The following is a 17,132-nucleotide window of genomic DNA, read 5'->3' on the forward strand; positions in this document are numbered from 1 at the left end:
ACCAGAACAAATTAAGCACTGGTTGGCAAAACGGGTATGTGACGGTATGACCCAGTCCCTTGGTTAAGAGTCGGGGAGGTTGTAGGTTTAGTGGACCCTACCAAGATGGTCAGAGGAGAGCAGCTGTCAATCACACCTGACAAGAGGTCGAAATCTTAGAGATTATTGGAGCCCAAGGAGGTCTGTCTTTTTCTAAAGTATTGAATCCTAGGCCGCGTGTTCCCCATGGCAGTAGCCAGATGATGAGGCCCGGCCGGACAGGCCTTTCATTCCACCGGGTATTTCCCCGGTGGGCTGGATCCCTAGGAGGACGGTTTTGAAAGCCATGGGCTCTCCTGGTGCCTCGGTCACTTTTCGTATCTCCCCTAAGGAAATTGCTGCAGGCACGGGGAGGGGTCATAAGTGGAGAAGTGTGGCTCACTGGTTAGAGGCGGCAGACCCGTAAGCAGAGAACGGCCCGGGACCAGGGTTCGATTCCCGACGCGGCAGGGTCGTGGACCAGGGTCAGCGGCCTCGATAATTCTCGCCTCGGTGCCTACTCTAGTCAGAAACCACACTCGGCAACTCTGGGCATCAGCTTGCCTCATCTTCACAACGGCCCCCCCCAGACCGCCGGGGATGCTTGGTCGCACCTTAGAGATACCCATCAGGGACCATCTCTCAGGGTGAGCCAGGACGGGTTCCCCAGCGGTCGAAGCATGGAGATACTCCTCCGGGAGTCGATTCCTAGCGCTATATAAACCCACAATTAAATTAAATAAGAGAGAGAGGAAGGGTGCGGCGATTGTGGAGACAACAACATTTGAGAAACAAACATCCCCAATTCCTCTGCTCTGTTCAAGTTAATTATGCGGCCTCATTGTGTGTTCTAACGCTTTCCCTTTCAGTAAGACCCACAGTACCTTGGGGAGTTTGGTGTAAGCGGTTACTGCAGAGAGTAGTGCAGGAGCGCAAGGCATCCTGGGATATCTACCGGCCGAGCCAGGACTTTCCTTGCACTTGAGTCCTCTTGACTGAGAGGTCCAGTGTAACAGCAGGGGTAATAATTTCCCTGTCGCAAAACTCCTCTTCCTGCACCCCTATCAATTTGGGGGTTTTCCTTCCTATTCCCACCCTCTGATACTGCATTTATTTTATTTTAAAGGTTTTATATAGCGCTGGCTAGACCCGGAGGTATCAGAGCGCTTTACATGAGCATCAGATCAGTTACAGGTTACATCGTTACAAAGGTTACACAGTTATTAGAACGTGGGAACATAGTTACTTGTAAGGTCAAGATAAACAATAAGCACAAATACGTAAGGGGAAAAGCAGGCAAGGGGAAAGATTCAGGGGAGGGGGGAAGGAGCTAATATTTTCTTCATCGAAGAAGAAAAAAAATAATTACCCATCTTTTCTGTTTTTTAGCTAGAAATGCAGGCAAAGTGAAATGCTACACATCAAGGAAGAGAGAGGAGGGAGTGATTGTTGCGGAAAGGCCTTTTGAAACACCTGACACAAATAATTTAAGAGCCCTTTCTTCCCAATTGAAAGGCTTGTTTTAGAATGGCCGCCCCTCTCTTCCTGGTGCTGTGCCAGGCAGCTCCCTGCACCCGTTGTTTCTTGTTTAGTAAAGGCGGGCACACCCCTGCAATCTTGACATTAGACAGTACAAAACCACAGACGCTAATCATCAGAGTCCATCTTATTTAAAGTGTCTTTTTAAAACAGACAATCTAAAGGCAGTATCATGCCTCAACTACCGAACTTAAGTTGTATTTAATGTTGGCACCGATTTGGCAGAAAAAGTCAACAATCTTTGCAATGTGGACGATCAAATGTGTTCCATATCTTTAAACATGCAATAAATGACGAATTACGGGGTATATTACCAACGACTAGCGATAGTTTTTGTCTCTAACTTGTTTAGAGACAAAAATTATCGCCGCAAACCGGCGATTTTTATCGCAGATAAACCTTGCTATTAGCAAGGTTTATCGCAAATGCGATAAAAAACGGCCGCAATGCATGAATATCGCTGAAAAGTCAGCGATATTCATGCATTATCGAGCAAATGCTCTTAGCCATGTTATCCACCTCCCATTGGATAACATGGCTAAGAACTGCTCAGGGCAGGTGTTAGCTTTTGGAGATATTCGCGCTTAGCGCGAATATCTCCAAAAGTTGGTAATAGGAGATAGCGATGTTAGCGACTGTTTCCAGTCGCTAACATCTTGGAACGCCCACTTTGCATGTCATTAGTGATAAATATCACTGACATGCAAAGTGGGGCCCATGATGGTCGCTATCTCCTATTAGCTGTCGCTAACTGGTGTTAGCGACAGCTTGGTAATAGGGAGATAATTTTATCTCCGCTTTCTTGGCTTTTAAAGCCAAAAAAGCGGAGATAAAACCCCTTGATAATATACCCCTACATTTGGCACAGTCAGACTTCATTACAAGCTTTTTTTTGGGTGGATAACTACATGCACATTTTTGGTAAATGCATAAAAACTTGCGAGATTTTGAGTGCTCATCACCTTTTAGAGACAGACCCACGCTGAAACACTTCCAAACTTGCCACTAATAGTGGATTTATTTACAAGCAAACACCACGATACTGCCAGGATTTCCATGGGAGTAAATCCAGCTTTCTAGGGCAAAACCCCTGTATTCCTGATTTAGAAATGGTACTGTTCCTGCCAAGTGATGCTTTTTATCTGTCGTGCTTCGATGTATAGATTTTTTTTTATTTGGCCCATACACGACTAGGCAAAGTACTTTTCTAACTCCAGTCCTCTGATATTTAGGGCAAGTTGCTTGTCACATATCATAGGCATTGCAGCCTTCACCATACCATTATATACATTTCTGTTTTTAATGTATGCTTGATCTGTTTTGATAGTGGTACCCCTGTACTGTTTCTCTCAAGGGATGTCCTGAGGTGTAATGCATTGATGGCTTGGGGGCACGTGTAAACAGGTCCTGCCTACATCTTTGCACAAAATGTTCACCCTACAGCCCATTTACAGCCAAACTCACTTGCACATATGCTTGGACTGGGTTAATTTGCTAGTCTAACTCCTGTGCCTCCATGCGTGAGGGCAGGTGCTTGATAGGTTATGTTCAAGTCAAACATTTGTAATACGATATTCAAGAAAGATCAAGAGGTTGTTCCTATCTTTGGTTCTATGTGTTCATCAAAGAGTTGTTTGCTTTCTATGTTTTCGCACGTGGCCCGTTGGCAGACCCAGTATGCTCTTTATTTAAATGTGATAGGGGCAGCCAGTGTAGAGAAAAAGCATTTCTCCTTAACTGCTTCCATGCTCATGACGGAGACGCTCCGTCATGAGCCTCTGTTGAGCTGTGCTCATGACGGGGCGGTTCCATCATGGCCCGCTCGGCGCGCCTGCGCGGCGCGAATTCTGCGCCTGCGCTGGACGTTCCTTTGAGCGGGCGGGGCCATGACGGAACCGCTCTGTCATGAGCACAGCTCAACCGAGGCTCGTGACGGAGCGGCTCCGTCACGAGCATGCGAGCGCCGCTCGGCCCCCCCTCCCCCTAGCGCTTCGGCAGAATTGCCGCCGCAGCGAAGGGGTTAACCAGTCCGAATAAAACATCAATAATAGGCATTCTAGAATGTTCCATTGTTTGATGTTATCTTCTTGGGTTTTGAGACCTATTGTGACATCATTCACTGGACGACCCCTTTAATAACCTTTAGCTGCGGTCCGAAAGGCAGCTGCAGAGGTCAAGGCTAGAATGGCAACTAGATTGAGAACATAACAGACCCAGACCTACCAACTTTAACAAAAACCTCATGACATGAGGAGGGGCGGGCCTCGTGCCGATAAGTACCTAACCCCCAAGCCCCCCCCCCCCCCACCCTCCCCCCCAAAAAAGAAGCTTGCTGAGGCTGGTGCGGATGTCCTAGGGTGTTTTCACACTCCTTAATTTATTTATTTATTTATAAAGTTTTATATAGTGCGGGATGTTGGCAGATCAAAGCCTCCGAAAACGAGCTTGAAATCCACCATTTCTAGTGATTTTCAGCTTGTTTTCCCTGCCACAGTGTGATATTGGCTCCTCACCATGTGATAGTGGGATGGAAGCCTATATTGTGTGTCACCGTATGAATTGGCAGGTAAGAATCCTCCCCAACCAGGCTGTTGATAGATATTACTTTAAATTCTGGGGATCCAGTCATTCTTTTGAGCTCTGGCTACACCCGCCTCCGCCCAGACTGTTGGATTAACGGGTTGAAGTGAGCGGTGACCTTGTTTCAGGTGACGGCTTCAGCACGCTGCAGGTGAGCTGGAGACAGCCGGTAAGGGGAAGTGCCTGTCTGGTTGCCATGGGCACCTTAGTCATAGCCAACTGTGAAAAGCCGGAATGTTGACATCATATCCCAGAATAAGGGCTCGATGACGGGCAGCCAGATGTCCAAAACAAAAGCTGATCAGGGATTAGCAAATTATTGTGTGTGATCAGAAAACATTGCAAACGCCGGAGAGCTGCTAACCTATTTCTGAGTACTGAAACATGTTGATCCTTAATTTCCAGGACTTGGCTCACATGACCACTCCCTTTCAAGTCTAAATTCTGAAAACTATAGTGAGAAAGAAAACATTATAAACTACAGATATGTCAAGCAAAAAGTTTGTAAATGTTTAGTCTGAAACAAAAGTTCTAAAAATGCTGGAAAAACAAGTAAATGAGGTGGGTGACTGATGAGGCAGGGGAACGTCCTTACACTGGGGATGTGTTAAGGGAAAGATTTTGGGGTGATTCAGAGACAGCGTGAAGATAAATTAAGGCAGACGATTTACTGTTTCAAGTATGGCTGCAGTAACGAGTAACTGATGGGGTTAGTATGAAGGTTACGGGTTACCCTTAGAGATCAAGGGAGGGGGTTAACAGTCAAAATACACAACGGGGTGAGGAGTGAAAGTTAGTGTTACTGTTACTAATAGGGGTACGCACTGGTGGCCCTCCACTTTTTGAGCAGATGCAGCACTGAGTCTGGGATTGCACAGGATGTGTGCATTCAGAACCTTTTTGAAGAGGCTGGCGCTTGTGTGCCTGTTTGGAGCATAGTTAGTTATGCTGTAGTGCGGCTGCTCCGAATAACAATGACTTAAATCTACTTCCGAATACATGGAACACCAAAGAATCAACACAAACTGCAGGTCTCCAACTACAGCAGCAGGACTTTCTGGAGGCTGACCTGGAATATCATCTACGCAAGAATGTTGTCAAAACTCAAATATTCACTCACTCATCCACCTATACATTCATCTCAGTGACTTAACACGTTCGCTGCTGGTGTCGTCAACGGCCGTCGCGAGCACTACCTCCTTAGTACTGCACACGTCCTTTGGCCGACACGGCCCCACCCGCTCACTGGAACGCTCTGCACTGGCGCGGAACGTTCAAAGCAGCAAACGGGTTAAGCACCAACTCCAGGATCTGTCTGCAACCTGTATGTCACTCATGCCATAACTATACCTGTTCTGTGAAAGATGAAATCTCGGTTCTGTAAGAAATGGAAGACTACGTGTATCGCCTTCTGTGAGAGAGGGAAGCTTGCTTTGCTACTGGCATACAGTCCTGGTTCTGTGAGGAAGTAAAGCCTGTGCTGCTGCTGTCCAATTTGAGCCTGTCCTGTGACGGGACAGGATTGCACTGATACTGCCCTAGCTGTACCTGTCCTCAGATTTTAGAAAGCTTGCACAGTTTCTGGCCTGTTCTATGAAGAGTGGTGTTTCCGCCCTCCTCCCAGGAGTGCGCCGATAATCTGTTGTTTCTTCCATGAAAAAGTTAGTAATATTTACTCAAATGTAAAGATAATAGGAATCATGTGGCTATCAGATCACCTCGAAAGGCTCCGGATAATGTTCCCCAACAGCTCTTTTAAATAAGATATCACTATAAGATCCTGAAATGATCACCCAGAAAAACAGTTCTGGCTCTCCGTTAGATGGTTGCCCTCCGCACATTCTGAGGTTTGTGAGTAACTCTAAATTTGCAGATGAATTCTCTCTTTAATCTTTCCTTAGACTCTGTATCCGTCCACGTAAGCTGGAAAAAGGCAATGATGCTTCCACTGCTAAAAAAGACTAACTTGGATCCATTAAACACGAGTAACTATAGACCCATTTCTCTACTTCACGTGCCAGGAAAGGTGCTTGAATCTTTGGTTACACTTCAAATCACCAAATTCATGGACAAGAATAATTTTCTGCATCCCTCGCAGTCTGGCTTTCACGGCTGTTTCCCCACAGAATCAGCCCTCAGAGAGGTGACAGATTTGATTAAAACACGGGTTGACCTTGAAAAAAAAATCTATAGTAGTGCTGCTTGATCTATCTGCTGCATTTGATACAGTGTCTCATGACATCCTACTGCTGAGGCTTGATGAAACAGGTATTGTCGGTACTGTTTGGACCAGGTAAAAATCTTTCCTCTCTGCTAGTAAACAAGCTGTATTCCTACCCCCCTTCACTTCTATATTTCCGGAGGTCAAGTGTGGTGTCCCGCAGGGCTCGGCCTTGAGCCCGACCTTATTTAACATCTCTATTGCTCCCCTTGCCTCCATCGTGCAAGCTTGGGGTTTCAATGTCGTGTCTTATACGAACAACACTCTATTGATGTATGCCTTTAACCACCTGGACGATTCAGTCACAGCCAGTTTCCAGGGCTGCCTTTTGGCAGTATCTGAATAGATGCATCTGAGCTGCCTAAGCCTAAACTCTGATAAACCTGAGAGCTTGATTTTTGGCACATCTCCCACACTTAACCATGACTGGAATTTGGCCATAAGAATTGGGTAATGCTCCAGCCCCTACTGCTGTTGCAAAAGATCTGGGGGTCAAGATTGACACAACTCTCTCTATTAAGCCCCAAGTCAAAACCACTGCTGGAGATTTCTTTGCCTTATTACAGCTTTGAGAGAAACCCTCAAGTTGAGAAAGACATCCTCCATCCCGTAATCACATCAAGGTTAGATTTGCAAATGTCCTGCCCTTTGGTCCCCTCAAGAGCTGAGAAACCGACTGCAGTGGGTACAAAATGCTGCGGCACGATTAATACTGTCCATTGAACAGCAGCACTCAACCAGGAAGGACTTAAAGACTCTACATTGACTTCCTATTAGTCAAAGAATAGGATTCCACACCCTTCTATTTACATTTAGGGCATCATTACAGAAGGGCTCGTTGTACATACAAAACAAGATTTAAAAGTACCTACCCCTCAGAAACCTCTGTTCGACTTACCAAAACTCATTGTGCGTCCCTAACATACACAGATCGAGAGCCGGAGGTCGAGCCTTCTCTTTCCCGGCTCCTAAGCTATGGAATTTTCTTCCTGATCATCTTCAGACTACTACCTCAGAGACCAATATTATGGCTTGTTTAAAGACCCAGCTTTTCAAGGAGATATGATTTTTCTTGGTTTCTACTCCTTTCTCCTCATGGAATTCTTAGTGTTCCTGAGGGATTTCTTCCAGTCTCGTTTTTTCGGTAGCTAGCGCCGGTACACTCCTGTTGGAGCAGCTGTTGCCCTTTATAAAACATATTCATTCATTCATTCCAGTACTATAGCCCCATTCTCATAAAATACAGAGGATATTTTGAATGTTCTTGCTTAACGTGCCCAGGCCAGCCAGAAGCTTTTGTTGAACCCTGGGCACTAGTTGTGGGATCCTGCTAGGCAAGGGTGTGAAATTCCACTCCGCTCGTGGAGTTTGCAATATTTTCCCACTCCGAGCTCCGCATAGCGTGCATAGTTCCTCGCTCGCTCCTGCCAACGTTAAGTTGGCGAGCAAGGAAAATCTTACTTCAGACCACCTCCCAGCGAGATTTCTCAAAGCGGGCAGTCGCGGATGGCCGCAACCGCTCGGGTTGAGAAACCTTCCGTTCTCTTTAAGGAAGCTGCCGCTTATGTAGAACATCTACTCGAGCGGGAGAAAGAAGCAGCGCCCTAAAGCGCTGGGTGTGGTGCTATTCTCGCTGATTGTACAGAGTGGGACAAACATCCGGTGCTAAAAATCAGCGTGAAAGGCACAACGTTACACACTCTGCATAGCGCAGCAGAGTTTTTGGGTTCGCAAGCAGAACTCCGCAAACTCAACTCAGGCCTAATGCTGACCCCGAGACCCTGGTTTCATTCCCAGCTTCTCAGCTTAACCAAACAGTGTGGCCCTGGGCAGTTATTTTTCTTCCCTCCTTTTTCTGTGATCTTCATATTTGAGAACACCTTGAAATAATTCAGTTAAGGAAGTGCACTGTACATAAACCACTCTCTTACATTTTTTGATAGGCCACATTTTTCTTTATGTATAACATAAAAGGCCTTGTATTTGCGACATAAGACAAATGACTTGCCTCTTGGGTCATTAAAAGAATTGTCATCATGCAGAAGGGGGAATGGACGTGATACCCATTACCGATGAGAACTGCACTATGTCTAGTCAGGAAACCTGGTTTCAGTCCTGGCTTCCAGGCTTGACCAAACTGTCTGATCCTAGGCTTTATTTTTCTTCCTTGTTTCCTTTTTCAGGATCATCACATCTGAGAACACCTTTTACTAATTTAGTTCAGGATGCACACTGTACAACAATCTCTCTTGTGTTTGGTTTAATAGACCACAATGTTCCTCCAGCCATGAAAAACAAAGGCTTATATAGGAGAAAGAAGACAACTGACTTGCCCCTCGAGTCATTAATACAACTGTTGCAGCAGAAAGGGTCTGCCTTATCAACTCTATTGAAGGACGTCAGAGTAATGACATAATCTAAGGTGCTAAAGTGAAACAGTCCAAACCATTATTTTTTTGTGTAAACGTTTGTACCTCAACTCTATAGTTGCAGTTAGCTTCACTTGCAGCAGAGCATGAGGTCGAGGATGAACTAAGTGCTGTTCTCCTCCACCTACAAAGTGCTGCTTTTTCAGGTATAATAGAGAGAAGGCTGTGGAGAATTATGGGACCCGCCCGCCACCACCTTACTACCGCTGCCCTACTGGCACTGGTAGCGAAGCAGGAGATGCTTTGGTATTTGGTTTGTGGTTCTGAGTCTCAAGGCTTATGCACTCGGGCGGTGACTCTCAACAGTGGAGGGTCGTTGAGCTGAGTGCCAAACACAGTGGCAGGCACTTTAATAAATCACAATGACTTTGGGCTCACATTCCAAGCCCTCAATCATGGCTCGTTATCAAAATGTATAACAGGCATGACTGAGAGCTCTGGAATTAAGACTGAAGGCAATGCAAGTTTCTCACAGTAGGCAAAAAAATAAAAAATAAAATGTCAAACATACTCACCCATGCTTCTGCATCTTGAGTGTAGTCAGCTCGAATCCTCCTGGAGCCTCAACCAATGGCTCCAAATCCCGATGCTGCTCTCATGCTGCAGAGGGGTACCATGAGAGCAGCGCCAGGATTGGATAGAGCAGGCTGCCTCGATGCTTCATCAGTCACAGGGGGCCTGTGCTTGCTCTTCACCCAGCTGTCTGAGACAGCTAGGTGTAGAGGTTTACACTGCGCATGTCAGGCTGGCCGTCGCAAGACAGCCGGTAAAAGTGACATGCACAGTGTAAACTGGTGAAGTGAGCACCACTCCCTGCTGTCAGTCAGCAGCAATGCCCCGCCCCCAAACATTGCTTGGGCTGGGAGCTGTGAAAATGAAATGATAATTCATTTTATTTTTCATTTTCGCTACACTGCAACGGGTAGGGACGATGCTCCTGCGCCCTAATGGGGGGGCCGACACTGCCTGTTTCCAACACCAAGTCAGCTGCGAGATTGGCTTGGCAGCTGTGCATGGCCTGTTTCATAGCACAGGCTATGATTACAGTAACTCGCCCTCTGAAACATGGTGCACGTGCGGACAGCCTCCCCAATAACATGTTGCAAAGCCTCTTTAAGGAGTGGGGGCTAAGAAATGTGGCCCCTTGTCCCCTCACCTCCTTTCTGAGGCTACTGAACATGCACTGGGAAGTGACTGTTTCCTAATATTTGATTTGTGATACCTAGGTACCTAAATTCAAGGGTAAGATGCTTAACACCAAGGAGCAATATTCAAGGACCAAAACATGCCCATGGAAAAGAGAAGCAGGGTCTGTGCTCAGCCTTCCTGTTTTTAAAGTTGTGGTAGAGAGACACCAGAAACAAACTTTTTAGCTCACCCACATATAATTTTAATATAGGTATGACAGGTTAACAAAGGAAGAACATAAATGTCGACATAAGTGACAAAACCGCACCCAAACTAGAGAACCCAGAGCTAGGAGACTGTATAACCAGAGAACAGTAGCATCCTTGAATGCTTCCCAGTGCAAGATACGGAACCCATTGATCCATAGTGGAGAAGCGTGGCTCAGTGGTTAGAGGCGGCAGACCCGGAAGCTGAGATCGGCCATGGACCAGGGTTCGATTCCCCGCCTCGGCGGGTCTCGGGCTCAAAAATTCCACAGACTCAACAATTCTCGCTCCGGTGCCTACTCGACTCATGGGGTCACACTCTGCGACTCTGGGCAATAGCTTGCTTAATCTCCACTACGGCCCCTTGCGGCGGGATGCCTGGCTTTCACCTTGTGGATACCCTGCCGGGGTATCTCACAGGGGAATACCAGGTCGGGTTCCCTAAGCAAGCGCCTTGATACCTTCGGGTGATACGTGCGCTATATAAGTCACAATACATTTACATTTACATACATTTACATGAAGAATGCCACGCTAGGTAGGTGAGCATTCGTCAGCGACATGAGAACATGAATGTATGTTACTTCCATAAGAAGTTTGACTGCTTCTTCCAGGACATTCATACTTCTTGTAGGTTTCTGGAAATTATACAACAGTTATTTAAGGCCTCTCACCCAATCTATAGTGTGTTAGCTCCCTGTCTTGTATGTGTGAGAGAATCGTGTTATGTTCCTTCTGATGCTGCCCCCTATCCTTAACTTAACCCCTTGGGCACGGCCGCGATTCTGCGCCTGTGCGGGCGCTTTTAATGAGTGGGCAGGTTCATGACGGCCCCCAGCCGTCATCAGCACACGCCCACCGTAGTGCATGACGGCCAGGGACCGTCATCAGCATGGAAGGGGTTAATTGTGTTAGGGATGTTTTACCTTTATTGTGCCTTGAATCTCGGTGCAAAATATTCCATTGCACATAAGAAACATGATTCACATTACCAATGTTTGCTTTAATGCATGATTTGAGTAAAAGAGTGAACCCTCATAAAATATATGAAAAAAGTTTACTCTCCAGTTTACGCATGAAAATTGAGTAGTCGATTTTGTAAAATATAAAACATAGCTGAAAAGATGACATTGTAAAAACTTAAAACATGGCTGACAATCAGCCAAAGCTGGCATTGTAGCCAACAGCACTTTGTATCTTGGGGTTTTGAGCCCATTGTGAATCTATTAAATGTAACATTACAATACCCACAATGCAACTTACACTGTTTGGTCAAATACATAGAAGATGGTATCTTTGTCATAGTGCCAATTCATAGAGCTGTGAACGGAAAACTAAGATGTAGCTCATGGCTTTCTTCCTCTTTTCTTGTAGACAATCATGTGTTAAACATCCCAATGAGTGAGAGGGCAGAGATATCCTTTCAGATGCAATTGTGAACATCACACTGCACATGAGTGGCTAACAAGAACACTCCTCTCCTTAGGAAACCTGCAAAAGGCTTTGTTTACCATAACTCAGAGAGGAAAATAACAAACCCATCCTGAGCCTAGAACATGGTGCCATTTAGGTGTCACTCTTTCAACACCACTTTGAAGAGCCCTGCCTGCTTGAACCGGTGCAGCACATGCTGCAAGTGCTGGCCCGCGAAAGCCACGAGTGGGTGTACGGCTGGGGGGTTCAGGTTAGGGTCAGGTTTAACTCTAAGGGGAAGGGTATTAATAGTGGTTGCCATGATATGGCTTGCTTAAATAAGTCACGTACTTGCGGAATGATACACCCAATGATGTACTGTGTCATAATCTTTTAATAAAAAATGTGTTTAAAAAAAAAGGGGGGGTATCTGGTCGCCATAAGAATTAGAGGTAAGGCCAAACCCAAGGTTGTTTAAATGTGGAAGCATATCTCACTAAAGGGAAGATTTATTAAAATGTTGCACAGTACCCATAGATGTTGCACTGTGTTTCCCAAGGGGACTATATAGCGGAAAACCAAAGGAACAAATATATGGACCAGCTTCTGTCACGCCTTGTGCAGGCTCTCAAATGGGCTGCCTTGCAGGGCAAACACAACTTTATGCAAAAAAGGTGTGTGAGTGTGTTGTGTGTGTGTGTGTGCACACTATGCTTAGACATTTGAAATCTTTCAGACATTGTGTGCGCTGTACCGTACAGCATACATTCAACGTTTGGAATGATCAAAACATTTCTCATTGTTAGCATCCGACTCCAGGAGGTATCTTTTGTTGGTGCAAAACCATGCCTACAAATGTTAGTATATATGGCTTTGCGTTTAAAAACTATGGGTGTTAGCGTAAGAATGGCCATGTACCTTCCATGGAATGCCCATTCTCGAAATGTCGTGCAAAGGCTACTTTGTGTTATTTTTGGTAACTTTCCAGTGCAAAAAAGGTTGTGAGCTGGAAAGTAAATAACAAAGCAACACTTTGCACCAGTTTGCGTAATTATTTCTGGCTTTGCCCGGCACAAATTGTTAATAAATCTGCCCCTAAATGTTTTTAAACTATTTGTATTTTGTATGTAAAGATTATATGATCAAGTTTAAAGGTTTTCACTTCAAGTTTTCCATCTTTTTTTTAAACGTACTTACTAGATTTGTCCCCTCAATGACATGGGGGGCCAGATTATTGTGTTAATGTTACCTTGTTTAGAAAGTGTGCTCCTGTCTTAACTGACTCTTCTCTGTCTTCTCCAGGATGTCGATTGACTGCCTCACCAACCACAAGACCTGGCAAAAAGTGTCCCTTCAAGGCTTCTGGACCAAGAGTTCTAGTGAGAACGCAAAAGACAATTGTGGGAATCCAGAAGTCGAAAACGAGGCACATTCCATGAGGAGATCTGGATGGCAGAAACTGCAACGTGTTGTGGTTCAGGGGATAATTTCTCCAAGAACGCGCCTTCCATTACGAAACTTATTTTTATGAAGAATCTGGGGAGGGGATGTATATTTCTAGTTAGTTACAACGCGTAAAAAAACCACTACATGCCAATAGCTTCCATGGCAACGATCCAAGTATTTTTTCGCGAAGAAGACAGTATTCTTGGTAGTGTCAGGAAAAGTATTTTTGGGTTGGGTCATTTTGGGGTGGGAGGATATCAGTTGAAAGCTGGTCTGGGTTTGCACGTAAGGTGCTTTGCACTGGCGATTAAGTTCAACAGAGGCCTTCCACGCTACAGTCAACTCGATATAGCACCGTGATTAAGTCATGACTTCGAAGACAAACTTAAAACTGGTACTTGCAAAATGATTTTGTGCTGGGAGTGCGCATGTCCCAAGAGCAGCATAAATTGATGCTGTAAGTGTTAACAAGTATTCCATGCAGGTAAATCCCCCTCGACCCCTCGATGGAACGCTTCCCTCATGCCTCTTATTTTCAAAGGTACAATGGCCGTATAGGTGAGAGGAGCCTTTCATATCACAATATTCCATCAGAGTTCATCACTGCGACATCCGCATCGAGTGGCAGCTTGGTACAAGGAAGGCTCATTCTGCAGACAGCCATAGAGACAGGCAAGCAGAATACACTGCCCTAGGTATCAACAAGTAAGATCCACTAGCGACCAGACGCGAGCACCAACCAATTTAACACGTCAACAAATGTTCGAACAGTAGATGCAATTTCAAGGTCTACTGAATGTATAAAGCCAAAGAATAAAACATCGCGAACAATATTTTCATTCCAACCTACTCAGAAAAGCAACCACATATAGATTTGCATACTAAGGTATATGTTCCAAGAGATATATTTTGTTTAAGTTTTGCTTGACTTTGAAGTAGGAAACTGAGAGTCATAACAAATGACACTGGTATACATGCCCATTGAACTCCAAAAATATAACAAATTCATTCTGATGAGATGTACGTATTCCACTGCATAGGATTTTTCAAGGTTGTAGAGCTGAATGGGCAACTTTTGAAGAGAAGAATAGTTTCCTTATTTAATTAAAACAATACTATGTTGGCTGAAGAATGAGTTTTACAGATAGAATTTGCCCTGGGGGGTTTGCACACCCACAAACTATTTGACAATTTGCGTATTGCTGTTTGTGAAATATGTTTTGACTAGGCCTGGGCCTCAGCGGAATTCCACAAGCGGTGGAGTGCGGTGCGAACTGCCGTGCGCACTGATCTTTCTGCTTGGGTAGAAATTCTACTTTTAGCAGCAGCTCGTGCTCGCCAACTTACCATTGGCGAGCGGGGAAAAAACTCCACTGCGATATGTGGAGCAGAGTTTTCTGCACTCCACGAGCTCCGCGGAGTGCATAAAACTCCGCGAACGGAGCGGAGTTCACCGCCCAGGCCTGGTTTTGACACATTGGTAGACATAACTGAGCAGGCTCTTCTTACCTTCCTGCTTAATTGAGTTCCCTAAAGCAACTGTGCATTTATTGTTCACACTGCCATTGCAATTTAGGGTTAATTTCTATATTGTACATTTTGGGGTTAATTCAGAGGTTATGTTGTTAGAAAAGTGAATTTTAGGAGCATGGATTCCATCACTGAGTAAGTATTAGTGGAGAATATCCTATAATACAAACACTTTTCACAAACAAAGCTGTGCACAAAATTTGAATTATGTCTCTTTCTGGAAAGTGTTCCATAGTGCGGTTGCTGCCTGAGATAGGACAGTGGTATCAGAGAGGGAGTTACATGATCAAAGATCTTTATGCAAATATTTTGTTTTTAATCTGCATTAAGTTATTCTCATTTGCCTTCATATCATACATAAATGTTGATATTAGTGATCAGCAACATTAAATTCATAAATTAACAAACGGAGAAATTATCCCAAACTGCCAACTTCCCTCAAAATGATTTATCCAACTGCACGCCCAGTGAAGGTGGTTTTAACTGCATGCAAGATGGCGGTCAGTGGGCCCAATGTGACGATGCCAAGGCCGTCCTCACCTTGGAGGTATTTCTCCACTTCTACCCAGGTGTTCATCTACTAAGAGTCTCTCACTGATTGTGCTGTTGGATTTTCATCTGTGAACCAATGAAGAGGTTTCTGAGTGCGTGCATCAAGCATTGTACTTCGCATTTGGTTGTAACCAGGTTCTGCATGGGACAGTCCCTACGGAGGGTGAGGATAATCCTGATCTGCTAATTTCAGAACTGACTTACCCCTACACATATGTATTGCAGACTATTAAGCTACAGCTGTGCATAGCCGGGTGTATCCTGGGAGAAATATCACTGTAGCGTACTTAGTGTAGGTTTTTTGCAACATGTACCTTTTCTAGATTCACATGCTGTGCATTATTCCGCCATCTGCTGGTGGGTTCAGGAAAAACATATGCTGTATGTTGCTAGAAGAAGCTACAAAAGGAGGTGAGGTGAAAGAGACATTGTACTTGCTTTATTAATTTAGCACGTTTATATTTCTAAAGTTGCTTCTTGCTTCACACATATTTTTAGTATTGGTTGGTGGCTAGAAAGCCTGTTACTATTGCCACTACTTAACCTCTGTTTCAAGATGATAACACCTTTCTGCTGCTGATTGCTTTCCAATGCCTTGGTTTGCTTGCACTACCGACCATCCCATCTGTGCTGGGTGTCACCGCACATAAGACACTCAGGAACACGTGGTCTGGCCCTTGTGGCAGCCATTCTTTTTTTTTCTTTGAAGATCGACAAGTCGCAGATAGTGGGCTGAGGTGCGACTCGCCAGGAAGCGAAGCTGCAAAATCATATTTTCCTGGTCGCAAGGTCTGTCCTGTGCCTTGTTGTAATTCCTCTAGAAGTTAAACAATGTTCAACAACAATCTTTTGCCGCCTTCGGTAGATGTACCTTGTCATAGGCTCCACAAAATATTCAGAATTAAGTGTCATTAATTGCCTCACCTCCTACTGTGGCCAGCGAACTGCTTTATTTTTTAAAGAAAATGCTACTTAAATTATTGATTTTGTAAATCCATGTTTACAGTAAGTTTTGTTACGTTATGTTATTAAGACTTGTACGGCGCCAAACATGCTACTCGTGTGGTTTCAGTGAGGCTGCTGTGCGTTTACACTTGACTTGTTCTGCTGCCTGCCGTCGACCATTGTTTATAATATTTAACAACCGGATTTCTGTTATTTATACGTTTGATTCACGAGGGAACGAACTGCTTTTAGTTGAAACTTTTTATGAGTTTAAGCCGTTGGCTGGTTTTATTTATTGTAGCAGTTGTAGACCAAATTGTTTCTGCAACTTGAGAAATAAAGGTATTCAAATGACTGCTTGGTGATTTATTTATTTATCATGTTTCCCCTCAAACAAATGAAAACAAGCATGCTTACTGATGCTCTCTATTGTGAATGGTGGTGCTTTTGAAGGCTAGACGGTTGAGTGCTTTGTGTGCAGATCTCTTAAGTGTGAGCATCTTTGCTTGCTGCCCTGCGTTGCGTGAATTTTTAGTAAATATGCCTTCATATGTCTCTCCTGCATGGTCTGACACAAATGTTCAGCATCCCAAGGTCAATACCATGAATACTGTTTTTTTGGTTAAGAGCATTGAACATTTCGTCCTCAATAGACATTGCCCACAAGGTTGTTCTCTATAAAGGACAAGCTGTATTAGTGGAGGGACTTCTCTTAGCATGTTCATCCTCATAGATGCTTGGGTGAGTGAACACACCACAGAAAAATAGAAATTATACTCATAATCAAATCATCAGTGCTCTTGGAATACGTAAAATATATCATGATTGATTTGTGTTAACCTCTTCGATGCTGATGACGGAAACGCTCCGTCATCAGCCGCGGTGGCGCTGTGCTGATGACGGAGCGGTTCCGTCAAGGCCCGATCGACGCGCCTGCGCGGCGCGTTCTATTGAGTGGGCGGGGCCATGACAGAACCGCTCCGTCATCAGCACAGCCCAACCGTGGCTGGTGACGGAGCGGTTCCTTCACCAGCGTGTGAGCGCCGCGCGGCCCCCCGCCCCCTT

The 17,132-nt window shown here is 44.9% G+C and overlaps 1 protein-coding gene across 3 annotated transcripts in view; it reads left to right on the plus strand.

Moving 5' to 3' along the window:
- The window catches only part of RELT (RELT TNF receptor), a 183,532-nt gene extending 167,110 nt beyond the window's left edge, over positions 1-16,422 (plus strand). For all 3 annotated transcript variants that reach the window (XM_078658555.1, XM_078658553.1, XM_078658554.1), the window contains one exon: positions 12,897-16,422. In XM_078658555.1, coding sequence (XP_078514681.1) covers positions 12,897-12,908 — 12 coding nt within the window. In that variant the 3' untranslated portion in view covers positions 12,909-16,422. The remainder of the gene's footprint in view (positions 1-12,896) is intronic.
- Positions 16,423-17,132: the final 710 nt, after the last annotated feature.

The sequence above is a fragment of the Lissotriton helveticus genome, chromosome 8 (assembly GCF_964261635.1).
Source record: "Lissotriton helveticus chromosome 8, aLisHel1.1, whole genome shotgun sequence".
Lineage (NCBI taxonomy): Eukaryota > Metazoa > Chordata > Amphibia > Caudata > Salamandridae > Lissotriton > Lissotriton helveticus.